This window comes from Gopherus flavomarginatus, chromosome 3 (genome assembly GCF_025201925.1).
Source record: "Gopherus flavomarginatus isolate rGopFla2 chromosome 3, rGopFla2.mat.asm, whole genome shotgun sequence".
NCBI classification, from domain to species: domain Eukaryota; kingdom Metazoa; phylum Chordata; order Testudines; family Testudinidae; genus Gopherus; species Gopherus flavomarginatus.
Window position 1 is genome coordinate 28,186,947 of NC_066619.1, and position 21,426 is coordinate 28,208,372.

At 44.2% G+C, this 21,426-nt stretch overlaps 1 protein-coding gene and 1 pseudogene across 6 annotated transcripts in view; one reads left to right on the forward strand and one right to left on the reverse strand.

Annotated features, from left to right (window-relative positions):
• LIFR (LIF receptor subunit alpha) overlaps positions 1 to 21,426 on the reverse strand; it is an 88,281-nt gene that overhangs the window by 44,250 nt on the left and 22,605 nt on the right. For 4 of the 6 annotated variants that reach the window (XM_050946880.1, XM_050946883.1, XM_050946878.1 and 1 more), the window contains 2 exons: positions 8,952 to 9,006; positions 1,264 to 1,420 (listed from right to left, as the gene is read on the reverse strand). In XM_050946880.1, the coding sequence (XP_050802837.1) occupies positions 1,264 to 1,345 (82 nt within the window). In that variant the 5' untranslated portion in view covers positions 1,346 to 1,420; positions 8,952 to 9,006. The remainder of the gene's footprint in view (positions 1 to 1,263; positions 1,421 to 8,951; positions 9,007 to 21,426) is intronic. The other 2 variants (XM_050946882.1, XM_050946879.1) reach the window with 1 other exon arrangement.
• On the forward strand, positions 16,508 to 18,713 carry LOC127046574 (uncharacterized; annotated as a pseudogene).

The following is a 21,426-nucleotide window of genomic DNA, read 5'->3' on the forward strand; positions in this document are numbered from 1 at the left end:
AGGGTCTGGCGCTCCGCGGCTCCGGTGGAGCTGCCGCAGTGGTGCCTGCAGGCACGACTGCAGGAGCTCCACCAGAGCCACGGACCAGCGGACCCTCCGCAGGCACCACTGCGGCAGTTCCACCGGAGCCGCCTGATGCCCCCTCCGGCAAAACGGCGCCCACCAATTATTCTGGCGCCCTAGGCGATTGCCTAGGCTGCCTAAATGGTAGTGCCGGCCCTGTGTGCGGGCCTCGGGCTTTAACTAAACAGATGCTAAATAAGAACATTTTTTTGGTTGGTTTCCGAGGCCTGCATATAGGGTTATCAGCATACTGAGCACTGAGTCACTAGCCGCATACTGTACCAGGGCCATGATTGAAATAGTAGTCTATCTGTCCCTGCTGCAGGGCCCTGCCATTGATATAAGCATCTGTAATTTTAACAACAATTATATGGTTGCTGTCACTGGTCAGGTACTGCACCAGGACCCTGACTGAAATAGTAATCCATCAGTCCCTGCTGCAGAGCTCTGCCATTGTCTATAAGCATCTGCGATTTTAACATATAGTATTGTAACAATGATATGCTTTTAGCTTTATTAGTTTACAGGCCCATGCAAGCTAAATAAATGCAAAATAAAAGCCATGGTTTTAGTTCTCAAAGAAACTTGTATTACTGTGGCACTGGGTGTGGAGAAACTAGATATGAGGAAAGCAGGGTATGGAACACCGACAAAAGAGGACCTGGGAGGAGGACAAGGGGTCACTCAAGTGCCAGTTCAGTTTTAAGCAAAATATAGTATAATAATTATTGCCTGCTTACGGTAACTGCAAGGTGGAGTTACAGAATGACCAGCTCACCCACTGCCAAAACGCATGGTAAGTGTGGAAATAGCTTGCTCAATTATAGAATGACCAGTTCAATCACTGTCAAAACGCATGATATTTGTTAAAATAGCTTGCTGATTTGCGATATTAATTTACCAGAAAAGGACAAATAACTTGTGTAATCAATATGACGTTTTGCAGTTTTAACCTTTATAAGCTTGGTGAAAATTGTAAGGGGCAGAGCAGCCTACCTTTTGCATGAGGTTACGCTGTCTCTCCCTGTATGCATACTTGTAATCTTGTTTTATTAATAAAGGTGCCTCCGGCTGTCTGAACCAAAATCAACTGGGTGGTGGTCTTTTCCACAACAGTACATAATAAATGCAACACGTTTATAGAGTAGACACATATCCTAAGAGCAAGCAATCTAGCAAACAGTATCAAACTACACTTACCTGTCTCCTGACTATATATTAAGCTCAGCAAATGTAAGAAAGCTATTGCTAGGAGACATCGGAGACTTGGATTATCCCACATTCTTTTATCATTTACTATTTAGGATGACAGTCTCAAGCAGGAATAAACTTCATCTTCCACACAAATTTGCCAGTTCTGAAATCAAAAACAAAACAAATCATCTCTTTAAAATCATTTACACCTCCTGCTATGCAGCAAATAGTACAAGTTTTTATAGATGTATGTTTGCACAAGACTGAAATGCCGGACAGATGCAGCAGTTACTTTAAAAGACCCTGATAAAAAGTAAATAAAGAGCATAAAATTACTCCAAAAAGAAACATGGAACTGGAAGTGGACATTCCAAACGAGAAATCACAAAAGTAGAGCTGGTCAGAAAATGTTACTGTTTCTACGCCTATGAAAAATTTCAACACAAATGACAAAAATATATATTTTTTTGAAGAACCAACTTTTTATTTAAAACAGTTGAAGTTTTCTGTAGAAAGTATACACATTCAGTGGAAAATTTAGTTTTACTGAAAATGCAATTTCCCACTGAAAAGCAGTTTTGGCCAAAAAAATGTTAAATTGAGCTACACGAAAGCCTTTTTCACAGAAAAGAACCACCACAAGAGAAAGACCTGACATATCAAGTAATTGACAACCTCCATTTTATCTATTTAGAGTATTGTAAAATTCTTGTAGGAAGGAATCTTTCTGATAAAACAGAAAATTCTTACATAGATATCATGAATACTTCTTGAATTGAACCAGACATGCACTGCTGCAGAACATGCTCACAGAGATCCCAACTTTATCCTCACCAGCAAGTGCAGCCCACATTGAAACATTTAAATACTAGGCCACCAAATTCTTACCACCAAAAGCACTAGTGGTTATTGGGGGGAGAAGTGGAATTGCATTTTTTTTTTTTAAACTGAGAAAAGTATGTAACAGGTGAGTTACAAGAAAGCCAATGACAAGATGTGGTTCTCCAAACCATAGGCACAAGGTAATAATTCACTTTTCTTCATATCCTCCACTCACTTACGTACTTACTTAAATCTTTTGCATCAAGATTCAAACTCCTCATTCACTCATGTTAACATCTCTTGCTCAGTATCTCCTCCTAGTATATCTTTCTCTCTCTGCCTATAAACGTCTCCCAAGTCTCTAGCCTAACCACATCTTTTATTTTCTCCACTTGTCTTCCTCAGTACTGCCCTCAGGCCTTTCTTTGCTTGCCAAGCAACCTTCCTCACCATGCTCAAACTCCTTCTTAGTACATATTTCTTTTATGAGGACTTTCAAAGATAACTTCAAGTACTGTGTGTACATAAAAAATTCAATTCCATGTATACTTTTCCTTCAGTGGATATTTTATGCTGGAATAGATTTGTATGTAGATTATACTAGGACTGTCCTGTGCAATTTAGACTAAGCTGCAGGGGAGGGGCGGGGGGAAGAGAAGGAAGAAAGCATTTCCCTCCATTCACCCCTTTTAAAAACCACAAAACATCACTGTGCATACAGCTGGCATTCAAATTGTCTCAGTTTGCTGGCAGAAGTAAATAAACAGATGTCCTTTCTTAACCAGTGTTTCTTTGCAACTGTATGTCAACCCCCTAAAGGTCAAAACTACAGTATCTACGTTTTTGGCTGTAGAAGTGGACAATGTGTTATTTTAGGACGTGTGGGTTGAGGGCTTTACAAAGTGATCTTTTCAGTGTTCAGCAGCTTCTCTGGAACAAACTTTGTTTAACCTGTATTCGTGTTTAATAATTAGCCTCTGTCAATTTTTGCTCATAAGGAGGGAGAAGGGCAAAGTTTACCGCCCAACACCCACCCCATCTCTTCTGCACAGACACATTCTTTTTCTCCTCAATGCTGGAAAAGTTTGAAAACAGAAGACTGAACACACCTGTGAACAGCACAGTTGCAGTACAGTAAGTGGCCTTATTATACTGAAGAACCATAAAAATTAAGACGAGAAAGACCTAAGCACATAATCCAACCAGTCCATTTCCCTGCAAACCCAGAATAGTTCCCTACAATCCATTTACTAGTATTTTGTCCAGAATACTTTTAAAAGTTCCAAGGGACAGGATTTCAATGCTCATCTTAGGACAGTATTTCCCAAACCACGGGTCCCAGGAAGGTTCTAAATGGGTTTCAGACCTAGGAGGGAGGGGAGACCTGGGAAGGTGTGAGGTTGGAGGTGGAGATTAAGCCCACCTTCCATTCATCCCACAGCAATAGCTCCTGTCCCCACAGGTCTGGGATAGATCCCTGCTCCAGGCACTACAACCAGGCACACAGTATCTCATGGCATGAGTGGCCAGGCCAAACCAGAGTAGCACTGGGACACCACCTGCCAGGTCGCAATACCACTCACCCAAATTTGGCCCAGACACCCCTCCGTCATGACAGAGGCCAGACCAAACCTGAGTGGTGTGGTGACTATGTGCCAGATCACAATGCCTGGAGCAGAGAGCTAGGCACAATTCCTTGGGACAGGAGCTGCCACTGAGAGTGGGTGGGATCACTCTCCAAACATCCCTTCCCTCCACACTAGGTCAGGATTAGGTTGTGGTGCCAAGGCAGAGGTGCTGCTGTAGGTGGTCAGTGCCCCATAAGTGGCCCAAGGAAGAGTTGGCAGAGGATGACACTGACCTATGATTCCCTCTTTCCCCCGAGTTTGGACACTGTGTGGGTTTAAAAAAAAATCAGTTGGTAGGTCACCTTAGTAAAAAGTTGGGGAATGCTTCCTTAGGATCCTATTCCACATCCAAGCACAGGTCACCATTAGGGAGGTTTTCAATACATTTTTTTTTCCTAATTTCATTTTATTACTTCTAGTAATATCTCTATACACCAAACAATCTTCTGCTCCACTGGGCATTTACACCATTTGACTATGTATAGCTACATGTCCCTCTCAACCTTGAAATCTAACCAAGCTATATTTAAGCTCTTTTAAACAGATTCATCTTCACAACTCAATCCTGTTAGACCCCCAGTCATTGTAGTAGTTCTTTTCCTAATACCCTCCAATTTATCTATCTTTTTTGTAGTGCAGTGACCAGAACTAAATGAAATAGAGTAGACTCCTGTTTATTCAAAGGGCCTCTGGGACAGCCAAAACTCTTGGATAACTAGGTGTTCAGATAAACAGAAGTGCTATTAACTAACATAGGGCTACCTGGGGAACACACTGCATTCAGATAACTGGAAGTTTTAGATTACTGGAAAAGTGCTGTATAGAAAAGGACTATCAGCTCCTTTCTTAATTTTACAATGCCAAGGCTTAGGGGGAAAGATCCAGTGGGGAAAGGAAGTAGGAGGATTCCAATGGTGAGATTTTGATGAGGAAAAGACAAAGATGCCATCTAAGGATGTTACAATGCCACAAAATTAAGCCTCTCCAAACCCATAGGAGGTACATAAACAACACACCCTTTTTATACAATGGTGAATTGTGGTACAGAAACAGTGACATATCCAAGGTCAGGCAAGTCAGTGTTGGTTAGAAACAGAATTGAGCATCAGAAAGGAGAGGAAGATGGCCCTGTGTTTAGAGCATTGAATTCTTTTTCTGTGTGGCCTTCGTTAAGTCATTTAGCCTCTCTGTGCCTCAGTTCTCCATCTCTAAAATGGGGATAATAGCACTGCTCTACCTCACAGAGTTGTGAGGACAAATGAAGTAAAGATTGTGAGGTGCCTGGATACTATGGTGATATATCATTAGCTTTAAGGATGAGATGGCTCATATTCATTTACCAGGATTCATTTTTGGTATAGTCAGGCCAAACTAACTGGGGCTCAAATCCATGTGTGCTCAACTCTAATATTAGCCTACGGGCTGCTCTGACACTAGGAACTTACATCAGCATAGCTGTTTCTCAGGGGATTTTCTGAAAAATCCACACCAAAGACATAGCTGTACCAGCCTATCCCCAATGTAGACAGCACTACATTGATAGAAGAGTTCTTCTGTTGTCATAGCTACCGCCTCTCAGGGAGGTGGCTTACCTACACCAATGGGAAAATGCCTCCCATTGGCATCAGTAGTGTCCGCACTGAAGTGCTAGAGCAATGCTTCAGCTGTGCTGCTGTACTGTTTCAAGTGTAGAAAAGACCTTAGTTAGGTATGCCCAAAGCTGAAAACCTTTGTTTAGGCAATGACATCACTTTCCAGTCTACTATAGGCTCAGAACTTCAACTTCAAAGATCTCCAAGACAAATGGAAAATTTAAGCGGTTCTGGGAGGTCAATGCTGCATCACAGGATTTCATGTTTACTGTTTCTCAGTGCCTTTAGATCAGATTTGTTCATATTATTTTGTAAGTAGAAAGATATTTTAACTACTTCTGTGCAAACTCCATTTAGCACACAAGACTCATATTTTTTCAAGTATGCATGAAAAAAAACTGCACATGTACTTTTGGGAACAAAATGCCTGCACTGCATTGATATGCATACCCAACTCACAGCTGCGTATATACAAACACTTGAGTTATCTGATCATTGGGCATTTGTTTATTTTATAAAAATAAAAATGAAAAAATAAAAAAAATGCAAAAACTTAAGTTTGGCCTTCAAAGTAGTTGACCGTTTCCTTTCAAAAGCGGCAAAGAGTTCTGTGGCACCTTATAGACTAACAGACGTATTGGAGCATGAGCTCTCGTGGGTGAATACCCACTTCGTTGGATGCATGGCATAGTTTCCTTTCAGTTAGCAGCAATGAAACAGTAAAAAATGCAGCATGGGCCATCTTCAGACCTCAACAGAATGAGTGGGAGTTTTGCCACCGAAGTCAATGGGATCAAGATTTGGTCTTTTATACAACTATATAATATGAATCTATTTGTTTTACTATGGCAATGGCTAGAGTTCTGACATAGCTCAGTACAGTACTATGGCAACAGTGTGTTTATGCCTTGGAGGAAACAGTCTTGTCCCTTAGGTATCGTTGCTACAAGCAGGAGTAAGAATCTTATTTACTGAACTGCCCTGCTGTGCAAAGTTACAAAACAACATTTTAGCAGAGGCACACTAGAAGTTCAAATAAAATGAGACAATCCTAAATCATTTCTCAAAACAGTTTGCTTTCATTTCTAAGTCAGTGAGACACTAAAACAATGAACAAACGAGACATGCACACATATGCAGAGTATTAAAAGCATATTTTATTAAATATAATCTGTTACACACAGAGTACTCATTGGCTCTTGCCTATTTTTCATTGAACTATAAAATGTACTACTAGAAGAGTCACATACTGTAACTAAATGTCATTAGTCAAGAAAAAAATCCCATTTTATAGGTTTATTTCTTCTCTCTAAAGTTACAAAATATATTAAGTAATTTTGAAACAGAAAGTTCTTTTGTCTTTTGATAAAAGCTGTCTCCAGTCTCCTAAAGCAAATTCACGTGAGAGTTAAAAAGTTCTTCATTATCAGAGTGGAATACAGTTGTTTTAAAGGAACCATACAGCAGTTGTATTCTTAAATCTTCATAGGACAATGCAAGCTTTAGCTTATGAGTTATATGACTCACTAGAACTCAGTATCTTATCAGTTTGTTAAATTAAAGCAAAATTTTGCCCGAGGCCTCTCTGAATGTGCCAGTAGTGACACTGGCTTTAAGTATAAGTGATCTTTACTGGCATACAGTAGATTCATTTTCAAGAGTTTTCAGAAACAGATATTCTACTTTTAAATTACTCTTAAACAATAGCGTAAGTGTGTATGCCCAAAGGAATATCCCTGCACTCTCTAAAATGAGGCCATTTCTAGGGTAGAAATGAAGCAGCCATTTTTGCAGTAAACAAATGTCCAAGTTGTGAAAAGAGCTAAGATCTTCTTTAGTAATGGCTTTTATTCCACCTACCTAGACAGACTCTCACTGTAGCCTTCTCAAACGCTACATTAATGAAGATATCCTAAAGTGCATCCAGAGATTTTACATGTAGAAAGTTCAGTTATTTGCCTGCATACCATAATTGACAGAAAAGGCAGAGCAATTCTGATAAGCAGCATGGGTGAAGTTATTACACCTACATTAGGATGTGATCTTGAACCACTTAAGTCAATGGGAGCTGGTCCATACTAAACAGGGACCATCCTCAAGACAGCCATTAATAGTTTAACAAACAGTTGACTAGAGAGGACTAACTTGTACATATGTTTTTGATGCATTCAACACAGTCATCTGTAGGGAGTGCTTGGTAATACATCAGAGAGAGAAAGGAGTGACTACAGTACACCTAGTAAAAATATTTATGAGAAATTTATATTACATTTTGTGATTGTGTATCCTGCTAAGAGGAAACAGGTTTTTGAATTTCATTTTCTCAGCTAGTCACAAGACTTTTAAACACATGCACTGATTACATGTCAATATGACACAAACACACATATCTGGTTCCACTAAACAGTAACTTTCACATAAAATATTTTGGTTGACATCTATTCCCCCTTCCTTTCTGCTATGTTTTAATACAGTAACTCCTCACTTAAAGTCATCCTGGTTAATGTCATTTCGTGGTTACGTTGCTGATCAATTGAGAACATGCTTATTTAAAGTTGCGCAATGCTCCCCTATAATGTCATTTGGCAGCCGCCTGCTTTGTCTATTGCTTGCAGTAAGAGTAGCCCGTTGGAGCTAGCTGGTGGGGGCTTGGAACAGGGTGGACTGGCAGCCCCCCATCAGCTCCTCGTTCCCCTAAGTTCCCTTTGCGACAGTTGCCCAGCAGGCTATCAATTGCCGGCAGTTCAGCTGTCTCCCCACTGCCATGTGCTGCTCCTGCCCTCTGCCTTAGAGCTGCTATCCGGAGCCTCCTGCTTGCTGTGCGAGGGGGAGAAACGGGGGCCTAATGTCAGGGTGTCCCCTCTCCCACACCCTGCTTACCCCATTTCCAAAGAGCAGGGTGGGGACATGACAGGGATCAGGACTGAGGGAGCTTGCTGGCAGAAACTGCTGTCTCAACTTGCTGATCTATTTAAAAAGGCAGTGTACTTAGAGTGGGGTCAGAGTACTTAAACGGGCAACATGCATCTCTCTCTCACACACACACAATGTCTCTCTCTGTTTCTGTCTGCCATGCTATCTCCCCTCCCTCCATTCAAGCTGCCTTGCAGATTATGACACTACATTAACAATGTGTTAACCCTTGAGGGCTCAGCCGATTGCTAGTTCATCATTTAGCAGTAAGGCATTCCCTGGGAAATATCCCACCCTCTGACTTCACCTCAATCAAGCTCCACAATCATCATCACTGTGTACCAGTATTAAATTGTTTGTTTAAAACTTATACTGGGTGTGTGTAATATATACTTGTACCTCAATATGACGTTGTCCTTGGGAGCCAAAAAATCTTACCACGTTATAGGTGAAACCGTGTTATATTGAACTTACTTTGATCCACCGGAATGCACAGCCCCCCCCCCACTGCCCCCAAGCACTGCTTTACCAATTATATCGGGTGGCATTATATCGCGGTAGCGGTGTATATATATTAGTCATTTATTTGGTGAAAAAAATTTCCCTGGAACCTAACCCTTCCTATTTACATTAATTCTTATAGGGAAATTGGTTTCGCTTAACATCGTTTCGCTTAAAGTCACATTTTTCAGGAATATATCTACCATGTTAAGCAGGGAGTTACTGTATTTGAACTTACTGATTAATTCCTGCATGTCCCGATGAGTTAGCATGTGTACGTAATGATTCGCTTTCTGAAACAAAAACATTTATTTGATTAGGTAATTGAAGCATAAAACTCAAGTTTTGTTCAAATAGCATCAGTTCAGTTCAATGATGCTCCATTAAGAAAAAAAAATCAAATGTAAAGTTGCAAATCTCTCTCTATGACAATATACTTCAAAGTAAGTGTTTGGAAAAGACTTGGAAAACAAAGGAAACTATACAAGTTGCAATTCCCTGGCATATGTTCTGCTGGAGGTCAGACTCGATTATTGTAATGGTCCCTTCTGGCCTTGAAATCTCTGTGTTAGGGTACAAAGCTTACATTTTTTAAATGTTTGGTTATCTGAACTAACTAAAATTGTGTCTTCCATAAGTAGATAATGAGGAACAGTGAAAATATACACACAAACCTTGGGGAAAGCTTTTTCTGATTACAGGAGGATGACTTAAGGCCATGAAACTGTTGAAGGATAGGTATCAAATGCTGTATGGGAAATCTGTTCTACAGTGACTTATGAAACCTGTGAAAGTTATTGGAGATTTTTTTCTTTCCCCTAAATTTTAGGTGTCACCATCCAGACAGCCAACTGAAGCTGGAAAAGATTGCAGGGGAAAGTGATTAGATAGGGTGGCAGTGAAAAATCTAAAGGATAATGGAGATTCAGATAGTGTTTGATCCTGAGCAGTACTAAGCATCCATAACTCCCAATTCAGCCAAAAGGAATTGCAGGCATTGTGTATGGTCAGACTCTTGATGCCAATAAAGATAGATTTGAGGCCTGGTAATGGGCAGGAGGGAATGAAACAAATGTTCTCTTTTTTATGTAAGTGGAGTTGCATGTTTTTGAAAATAAAGGAATTAATTAGTATCCTAAGGAAGAGAACACTTTGAGCTCCAGAGAAAAGATGTATGTATCATAATACATATCCTAGTATTGCAGGATGCACACACAAAAAGCTTCCAAAAATTCCCCCTAATTACAAATCCATGCCAGAAGTACACATTTCTGGGAAACAAAAACACGTTGCCAATACAGCTGACAGTAAAGATAATAGTAACAGAAACAGAAGATTAACTTGCTTCCTTTAAGGATAGGCTTTGCTGACCTTCCCGCTTTCTGTCCTTGGCTTTCAAACTAATTGATGTGATACAGAATGAAAGTAAAATTAATTGTCATGCCAATGTTTTTCTTGGCTTTTCTTCAATGGACTACATTCTTTTCCAAAGAAATTCCCAAACTTAAGGCACAAATCTTCCTTTAGTCATCTAAAATGTAGGCTTTCCTTCTGTGTCCTGTATTATGGCAGTATTCCAGAGTACACACAAAAAAACGTGGGACATAAAGGACTAAGTGAACAGTTTCTGAAGAAAAATGAATCCCCATTGGGAAATTTGGTTTCCACCAAGTTCCATGGAATCAATTCAGGGACTGGACTGTTAATCTTTTCTGAAGGCAGACAGAATAATAGAATGAAATAATTCTGATTGTAACTTATGCATGCAGATGTGCCTTAGTAATCTGCAAAGATGGAAACGGATTTCCTAGTAAAGGCAGGAAAGAGTGCAGGACAGCTTGCTCAACTATTGTATTAAAATAAGTAGGAGCGCGCTCAGGCAGCTCATTGAACACTTTGCAGCAAACGCTTCTTGTACATGCACATACCAAGCACAAGGAGTTTGGAAGGGATGAGAGAGGTTCCATAGCAGTTTCTTCCAGCTGCAGAGTTGCAGTATAAAGTCTTTCAGTGGTTGGAACTGCAGCACATATGCTGCAGTAGCCAGATTGCTCCTGTGACCAGCGATCTGAGAATGGAGCAGAATCAACTTATGTGAAGGACTGAGACTTTCATAAAACCATTTTGCAAGTGATTTCTCATGAATATTATTTACTGATGGACACACTTCAGATGAATGACAATCTAGTCTTGCCCGTAGAACCATTCTGCAGTGGGGATGCCCTTTATTTTGAGATGCACATTCTGCCAGGACAAGAATTCTATGGCAATTTCACAAGTGTTCATGATTGGCTTAAGTCTGCTTCCACTAAAGTCAACATTTGAACCATTACACACACAGGAAAACTAAAGTCCTGAGAGTGACTTACCCTAAGTCACTAAGTTTGTGAGAGCAAGGAAAAGAACTCTAATCTCTAATGATCAAAGTGGAAGCTCCATGTGTTTTTTCAGCTATGAAGAGTTTGATATTTTAGACCAGTGGTCCCCAAACTGTGGGGCACGCCCTCTTAGGTGAGCGTGGAGGAACATTTCGGGTGTACACAGCAGGGCCCATGCCAGCCCCCACAGTGGGAGGGGAGGGAGTGCCACCCAGCCCAGCTCCATCCTCAGCCATCTGTCCCCAGGCCAACTCCGCCTCTAGCCCCAAATCCTCCTCCATCCCCTGCTCCACCTTCAGCCCAAGCTCCTCTGCTGAGACAACTGTGCAGCAACGGATGCGGGGGTGAAGGAGGGGGAGAAGAGACGGCACAGACAGATTCCATAACTGGTAAGGGGGGGGATATGACAAGAGACGCTTGGGCACCACTGTTTCAGACTATATTTTCCTCTATTTCCAATTTCCCTTTCCTTCATGCTATTTCCTGCGTATTTGGATCAATTAAAACTGAATTATCACCTGATTAATATGGGAGATAGCTCTTAAGAGCAATTCTTTTCTATGTTGTTTGCAATATTGTTGTAGCTGTGTTGATGCCAGGATACAAGAGAGAAGGTGGGTGAAAGGAGGGCAAGGTAATCGGTTTTATTGGACCAACCTCTGTTGGTGAGAGAGAAACTTTTGAGCTCCACAGAGCTCTTCTTCAGGTCAAGTCTGACTATCTGGGAAAGATAATTAAGAGTGTCAGTTAAATACAAGGTGAAATAGATAGTTAAGCGTAAGAAGTTAACAAGTTGTAAGAAACCATTCAAAATGAACTGTGCAATTAATACCTCTGCAGTCATAAGACAAAGGAGGAGAGTTAGTAGGATACAGATTGCCTCTATTGAGTCCAGGGTTTTTAGTGTCTAGCAGAGTTATGAATAGGCTCATCTTTAAAAGAAGTCACACATGGAATGATCCTTTTGTGAAAGGTGTTCACCCACAGGTGATAGGGTGTTTGTGTTTACCACTTTTCTTTCACAGTTCATTCAAGAATGAATAGCACAAAGCATTTCACATAGGTGAGAGGGGTTTGGGATCTTGTTGACTCATACAGAAAATCCCCATTTTTGTTTCCCCTTCCACGCTCTCTACCTATCCCAACCTTCACAAAGCAGGAGAAAGCATTTAACACATTGTGGTCAATAGAGCAAACAAACATGGACTAAAACTTTTATTATGCCTATTTTCCTTCAGAAATAATTCCTGTCTGCAGGAAAAACAGGAACCAAAAGAGCTTAATCAACTGTTGAATACAATCCTGAAGGCATCTGGGATGAAAACAATAAGATGATGGCATGAGATTCCCCTAATCCATGTGTGTGCAACAACAGGACAGGAAACTTAGGTCCTGTCTACACTGGCAAGTTTTTGCACAGTAAAGCAGCTTTCTGCGCTGTAACGCCTGAGGTGTACACACTGCCAAGCCACTTAGTGCACAGAAACAGCACAGTTGTAGCGCTGTAAAAACAAACAAACAAACAAAACCCCAAACCTCTCTGATGAGAGGCATACAGCTTTCTGTGCTGGGGCTACTGCAATGCGGTGCCAATGTACACACCGTGGTCAATTACAGTGTCGAGATTGGCCTCTGGAAGGTGTCCCACAATTCCTGTCCTCAAGTGACCAACCATCATCCCCACCCTGTAAATTCTTTTGAAATTTCGAAAGTCCCTATCCTGTTTGCTTGGTGACATGTGCAGTGATCTCACTGCATCTTTCCAGGTGGCCATGCCTGCTCCATGCACCAGGTGATCCCCCACTTGGAGCAATGCCAAGTTGCTGGACCTCATCAGCATTTGGGGAGGGGAAGCTGTCCAGCCTCAGCTGTGCTCCAGCTGTGGGAATTATGATACCTACGGACAGATTTCTTGATGCATGACAGAAAGGGGCCATGACCAGGACACACTGCAGTGCAAGGTCAAAGTGAAGGAGCTGCGGAATGTTTACCACAAGGCGCAGGAGGCAAACCACTGCTCCGGTGCTGCGCCACGAGCTGCCAGTTCTACAAAGAGCTGGACGCGATACTTGGTGGCAACCCCATCTCCACCGCGAAGACCAACGTGGATAGTTTGGTGGCTTGCATACCAGTCGAAAGTGGACCGAGCCAGGATGAGGAAATCTTGGACAAGGATGTGGAAGGGGGGACCCAGAGGCAGAGGATGACTCGGAGGCATTCCTTCTCAGATCTGAACCTTAGAGTTCAGAAAATGAGATACTAGCACCTGAATCCTCTAAGCTTAATTACCAGCTTGGATCTGATAGCACTGCCAGCACCCAAAAATATAGTGTTTTGGGGCACTCTGACCTCCCCAACCTTCCCTGGGGACCCCAAGAACCCAGATCCCCTGGGTTCTTAAAACAAGGAGAAATAAACCATTTCCTTCCCGCTCCCTCCCCAGCTCCTTCCCGCCCTGGGAACACTAGGAGATCACCTGATTCAACTCCGTGAATCTAACACAAAGAGGAACTTTACCATTCCCTCCCTCAGGCAATACAGACTCAAGCTTCTTTGAGCCTTAACTAGGAGAAAACACTCAAACAGGTCTTAAAGCAAAGCTTTTAATTAAAAAAAAGAAAAAAGTAACAGGTTTATCTCTGCACTTTAGATGGTAAAAAGTTACAGAGTCTTTCAACTTATAAACAATAGAAAGAAACTTTCTCCAGCAGAAACACAATTTAAGCTACATCCAGCAAGTACACATATGCAAATGAAAAAGAAAACAAATTAAAAGCCTATGACCGCCTTTTCTGCTTACAATTCTGAACAGATAAGAGACTGTAGAAGGGAGATTGGCAGAAACCTGGTTACACCTCTAGCCCCGTCCAGGACTCCGAGAGAACAAAGCCAAACCCAAAACCCACAAACAAAGGCTTCCCTCCTACGAGATTTTTAACTATCTTGTCTCCTGATTGGTCCTCTGGTCAGGTGTTTGGGGTCCCTGGTTGTTAACCCTGTACAGGTAAGAGAGACATTAACCCTTAACTATCTGTTTATGATAGGAGGCCAGAGATGCATGCAGCCAGGAACTCTTTTCTACCCCGGAGGAGGCTAGCCAGTCACAGCTATTGGATGTTGGCAAAGTGCAAACAGGAGAGGAGGCCCTGGTAACTGGATCTGATTTTGGGAATTTCTGAGGCAAGTTGTTGGGGGCAGGAGGGTTGCAGAAAGCAGGCTTGTCTCCCACCGCATGCCTAGTCTGAGCAATGGAACAGGCTGCTGATTGACTCCCTCACTTCATGGGAATCTCCCTCAGAGATCTCCAGGAAACTCTCGTGGAGATACTGGGCAACCCGCTGCCGCAGGTTCTTCGGCAGAGCTGCTTTGTTTCTTGCCCCATTAACATTAACTTTCCCGTGCCACTGTGCTGCCATGGGGGGGTGGGGTAGAGAGGAGCAGCACTGCTGCACACAGGCGAGACGCATAGGGGCCAGGGTGGAAGCTGCAGGCTTGGAGAAGATCCTTCATTGATATCTCGCTGCTGAGGGTGAGCAGGGTATCTTTCATAATGATCATATCCTGTGGAAAGTGTGGGGACAGGAATGACTATCAGGCCCCCCCTACAGTGCTGGCTCTTCCCAAGAGCCCCGTGCTCAGTGTACAGCAGGGTCAGGAAGAGTGATTTACCTGGCCCCTGCAGCTACTCACCATTTTGGGGGTCTTGTGGCTCATGTGTGTTCGCCTGGGGTCAGCCAGTGACAGGTGTGTGAGTACTGACTGTTTTAAAGCACCGAATCAGTGTTCTCTGCGTTGCAAACAATACTGCTTCTGTAAAACACTGCATTGAAACTTCACAGAGATGAGCTTGGGAGCCCAGCCTCCCTCTGTTATCGGTGGCTGAAAGGCTGTACAGAATTAGAAAGTGGCCAAGAAGAACTAAGGAGGATTTTCTGCATGAAGTTATGATGCGCTCCGCCATCGAGAAACGAGAATTGAAGGAATGGTGGAACAGTGAGAAGAGGGACCAAAAAGAGAATGAAGCCACAGAGCGGATCTTAAAGGTTATGGAGTGCCAAGTAGACACGTTCCAGGCAGTACTCGCTCTTCAAACCAACCAGCTCTGTGCCCGTCCTCCCCTGCTGCCGCTGTCACAAAACTCTTTCCCATGCACCCCGTAGACATCACCAATACACCGTTATCAATCTCCTGGCTCCAGTCTATACTCGCGGCATTCCACTCTTCCCCACTCACAGTCCAGCACTGTGGACTCCCACTACCCATTGCATTCAACACCCATCCCCCTGCAGTTTGGCCCTGCTGAAGCACAGTACCCGCTACACTGTACTCCAAAGGAGAAGGTTAGGTATGATCCCTACACATACACAAATCTTTAGCCGTCCAGGGACCCCTCCTCCTCCTGGGACCTTCCATTCCCCCATCCCCGTCACTGCTAATCTTTTTTTTCGTTTGACTCTCTCCTCTGGTTGTTGGTTTTTAATAAAAGAACTGTGTTGGTTTGAAAGCAATCTTTATTCTATTATTTAAAAGCAAAAAGAGCTCTGCAAAGCAACATACAATTATGTTAAACCCACATATTGCATCATCTGCACCAATCACTCTCTAGCATTACAAGCACTGCACTCCCGAGCATAGCAACAAATATTAGTGGCTTTCAGCTTTATATTGCTGTCTCAAGGCATCCCTGATCCTTATGGCCCCGCGCTGTGCCTCTCTAATAGCCCTAGTCTCTGGTTGTCACTGGTAGCCGATGAGTCTGAGACCCTCGGTGAGTTAGGGCCTGTCTACCCATTGCATGCGAAGGCTGGATCTGGCTGACTGAGGAAACCTGGTTCAATGGTCAGAAAGGAGGTGACAGCAAGCATTGTGGAACGCTCAAGAGCACGACAAGACACACAGGCGTCCTGGTCATCCACTGCGCCCTGCCCTATCTCCAGCCGTCTCGACTCTTGTCTTGCCACTGGATACAGATAGGAACTGGGACGAGAGAATGAGGTTGATGTCACGCAACTCTCCCTCACTTTAATTCAATTCACGCGCAAGTCTCGACATCATATCATATCACACCATATCAAGTCCTGTGGCGATGGGTGAGTGACGAAGCAGCAGGTGTGGATACAGTGGGAGCTGTAGCCACGGACCTGCACACAGGCGGCTCAGGTATAATGGTCGTTCCTCACTGACCGAAGCAGCAGTGGAGCTCGGTGTCTTCTTGAACGACTGAGCAGCCCTATTCAGGATTGCACTGCTCACCTCCGTAGAATGAGGAGGGGGCTAGAAAAGGTGCCCTAAACATTGCCTGCTTCACCTTACCCTGGCCAGCATACCGCGGCTGGCGGGGATCCCATAAAAGCAGTTGAACAAAAACAAAACTTAGAGAGTGACATTGATCACCACTGGCACATGGAATGTGCGCATGCTGCTGGACAACATCACGGCAGACAGACCGGAGAGAAGAACAGCACTTGTCGCCAGAGAGCTTGAACGCTACAACATTGACATTGCAGCCGTCAGTGAAACTCACCTTGCTAATGAAGGACAGCTGTCCGAGTCAGGCAGAGGTTATACATTCTTCTGGAGTGGCCGCAGCAGTGATGAGCATTGTGAATCTGGAGTTGGCTTCGCCATCAAGAATCATCTTGTTCGGAAACTTGCCAGTCCCCCCAAGGGTGTGAATGATCGTCTCATGACAATGCAGCTTCCACTTCAAAAAGGAAAACAAGCTACTTTGATCAGCGCATACGCTCCCACAATGACCAACCCAGAGGATGTGAAGGATAAATTCTAAGAACTAGATGCTCTGCTATCATCAGTGCACCGCACAGACAAGTTGATCCTGCTTGGTGATTTTAATGCAAGAGTCGGATGCGATGCCACAGCCTGGGAAAGAGTCATCGGGAAAAATGGAGTGGGAAAGGGTAATAGCAATGGTCTGTTACTGCCGAAAACTTGTGCAGCAGATGACCTTCTGATCACCAATACGGTCTTCCGCCTCTCTACCCGTAACAGGACTTCATGGATGCATCCCTATTCCAAGCACCGGCATCTGATTGACTATATCATCATCAGGAGAAGGAACAGACAAGATGTCAGGGTTACAAAAGCTATGTGCGGCGCTGACTGTTCAACGGATCACAGGCTCATAGTATCTAAAATGAAGCTCCGTATCATGCCGAAGGGACAACCACAAGGCTGTAAGTCTCTCAAAAGGATCAACGTGTTGAAGCTGAAGAACAGCCGCATCACAGAAAATCCAGCGGAAGACTTAGAGGATGAGCTTGCTGATCTTTGTATTGAGGATGACGCTGAGAAAGACTGGGAGCGATTCCGCAACACTGTCCATACAGCTGCATCGAAGGTATTGGGGCCCTCCACACGCAGGCGGTAAGACTGGTTTGACAAAAATGATGCAGAAATCCAGGCCTTACTTGCTGAGAAGCACTGCCTGCATCGTGAATATCAGAACGATCCATCCTTAGTGGCAAAGACGACCACCTTTATCAACGCTCGCAGAACAGTACAGAACCGACTGCGCAAAATGCGGGACTTGTGGCTGAGTGCCAAAGCAGATGAAATACAGGTGTACGCGAACAGGAACGACTATAAGCAGTTCTATGAAGCCCTCAATACACTCTGTGGTCCACAGTCTTCTGGGAGCTTTCCCCTCCTGAACTCCGATGGCACTGTGCTCCTTACAGAAAAGACACAGATTCTCCAGAGATGGGCTGAATATTTTGAAGCAGTTCTCAACTGCCCCTCACTCATCAATGATGAGGCCATTGACAAGATGCCCCAGGCCGCAGTCAATGACTCCATGGATGCTTCACCAGAAGAGGACGAAGTGAAGAAAGCCATCGACCAGCTGTCAAGTGGCAAAGCCCCAGGGTCAGATGCCATACCAGCAGAGGTGTACAAAGTCGGTGGACCCGTGTTGCTACGGAAACTCACTGAGCTGTTTCAGTCCTTCTGGAATTCCTTCCACAGGAATTTAGAGATGCATCCATTGTGCACCTCTATAAGAGGAAGGGCAATCGCCAGGTATGCGACAATCACTGTGGAATCTTGCTGCTCTCTACAGCGGGGAAAGTTCTTGCACGGGTTCTGTTGAACCGATTGATCACTCACCTGGAGCAGGGTTTACTGCCAGAATCACAGGGCAGCTTCCGCAAGGGACGTGGGACTATTGACATGATCTTCGCTGCGCTTCAACTACAGGAGAAATATCAAGAGCAGAATCGTGAACTCTACACAACTTTTGTGACTTCACGAAAGCATTCGACTTTGTCAGTCACCAGGGCGTGTGGAGGATCATGTCAAAATTCGGCTGTCCAGACCGATTCATATGAATGGTACGTCAATTTCATCACAGTATGATGGCTCGTGTCCTGGATGACAGTGAAACATCTGAGGCCTTCCCAGTCACCAATGGCATCAAACAAGGGTGTGTTATAGCACCCACTGTGTTCAGCATGATATTCTCTGCCACTCTGACTGATGCCTTTCAACACTGAACTGAATGAGTAGGCCTGAAGTACAGAACCGATGGGAAACTATTCAATCTGAGGCGACTGCGTGCCATCACCAAGGTGAAGGAAACTGTACTTTGAGACTTTCTCTTTGCCGATGATTGTGCTCTGAATGCTAGTACAGAGCCAGAAATGCAAGCCAGTATGGACAAGTTTTCATCTGCATGCAACAACTTCGGTCTCACCATTAACATCAAGAAGACTGAGGTCATGCACCAGCCAGCTCCCCACGCTCCGTACTCAGAATCGACCATTACTGTAAATGGACAGAGACTTCAGGCAGTGGACCACTTCACGTACCTGGGCAGTACCCTTTCCCGAGCAGTGTCAATCGATGATGAAGCAAACTGCCAAATTGCTAAAGCCAGCTTCGCATTTGGCCGATTGCGCTCCAACGTCTGGGAACGTCGAGGGATCAGCCTACCAACAAAGCTGAAGGTCTACCAAGCAGTGGTGCTTCCAACTCTGCTGTACGCCTGTGAGACGTGGACTGTCTATCAGAGTCATGCATGAAGGCTCAATCACTTCCACATTTCCTGTCTGCAAAAGCTTCTAAAAATCAGATGGCAGGACAAAGTGCCAATAATGAAGTCCTTACCAGAGCCAGTCTGCCGTCAGTTCACGCACTGCTGATGAGAGCCCAGACCAGATGGGACGGACATGTCGTGAGAATGTCAGACGAGCGCATTCCCAAACAACTCTTCTACGGAGAACTCACCCAGGGAAAGCGCTCCCATGGAGGACAAAAGAAGCAGTTCAAGGACACACTGAAGACCTCTCTGAAGTCCCTCGAGATCAACACTGCCATATGGGAAACCCTCGCACTGAACCGTCCAGCCTGGCGCAGCCTCATTCACACAGGCAGTAATACCTCTGAGGCGAGGCGTACTGCTGAGGCTGAAAGAAAGCGTGAGCTGCGCAAGTCCAGAACTGCCCGCACCTCATCGACAGTGCCATCACATGTCTGCCCAACACGTGACAGGACGTTCCACGCCCGAATCAGACTGATCAGTCATCTTCGGATGCACTGAGTCTGGTCATCCAATTAATGAGTTGTTGAGGTCTTCATCAACAATGATGGACGAACATACATACATACATACATAGTCTCTGGCTGTTCAAACTCAGCCTCCAGGCGCTGAGCCTCTGCGGTCCAGCCCTCAGAGTAGCTTTCACCCTTCCCAACTATTATGGAGCATATAGCACGCGGCTATAAGCATAGAAATATTGTCATCGGCCAGGTCCAGGGCAGCACCAGCAAGCTTTAAAATGGCCAAAAACACACAACAGCCATTCTTCACTTGCTCAGCCGGTTGTTGAACTACTCCTTGCTGCTGTCAAGTTGCCCCATGTATGGCTTCATAAGCCCCTGCATTAAGGGGTAGACAGGGTCTCTGAGGATCACAATGGGCATTTCAACTTCCCCTACTGTGATCTTCTGGCCTGGGATGAAAGTCCAGGCTTGCAGCTTCCTGAACAGGCCAGTGTTCCGAAAGATGCATGTGTCATTTTAACCTCTGAGGGCAAGATTTTACAAAGCATGAAGAGGACTTTCAATGGGAGCTGAATCTTACTCTTGAATAAAAAATCTCAGCCTGTGCTGTCTAGACTTTTTCCATGCAAGCAGCTACAATTCAAGCACACTTGCAAGAACACAATTCATTGCTATACTCGCAAGAGCTTGACCAAGAAAAAAACAAAAAAACTAGTATAGACTGTTTGGGAATTTCATGCAGACTGTCCCAGAGAGGTGAACCAGTGTTCATGCTATCACATGACATCAGGATCCTCACCCCATAACCTCAGCTGGGCAGAACACAATGCCATCCACAGCCTCAGGAACAACTCTGACATCATAATGAAAAAGGCTGACGAAGGAGGTGCTGTAGTCATCATGAATAGGTCTGAATATGAACAAGAGGCTGCTAGACAACTCTCCAACACCACATTCTACAGGCCTTTACCCTCTGATCCCACTGTGGGTTACCGAAAGAAACTACACCATTTGCTCAAGAAACTCCCTGAAACAGCACAAGAACAAACCTGCACAGACACACCCCTAGAATTCCAACCAGGGGTACTCTATCTGCTACTCAAGATCCATAAACCTGGAAATTCTGGACGACCCATCATCTCAAGCATTGGCACCCTGACAGCAGGATTGTCTGGCTATGCAGAGTCTCTCCTCAGGACCTACGCTACCAGCACTCCTAGCTATCTTTGAGACACCACTGACTTCCTGAGGAAACTACTATCCATTCGTGATCTTCCAGAAAACATCATCCTGGCCACTACTGATGTAGAAGTCCTCTACACCAACATTCCACACAAGGATGGACTACAAGCTGTCAGGAACAGTATCCCCAATAATGTCATGGCAAACCTGGTGGCTGAACTTTGTGACTTTGTCCTCACCCATAACTATTTCACATTTGGGGACAGCATATACCTTCAAATCAGTGGCACTGCTATGGGTACCTGCATGGCCCCATAGTATGCCAACATTTTTATGGCTGACTTAGAACAACGCTTCCTCAGCTCTCATCCCCTAACACCCCTACTCTACTTGTGTTACCTTGATGACATCTTCATCTGGACCCATGGAAAAGGAGCCCTTGAGGAATTCCACCATGATTTCAACAATTTCCATCCCACCATCAACCTCAGCCTGGACCAGTCCACACAAGAGATCCACTTCCTGGACACAACAGTGATAATAAGCGATGGTCACATAAACACCACCCTATACCGGAAAGCTACTGACTGCTATGCTTACCTACATGCCTCCAGCTTTCATCCAAACCACACC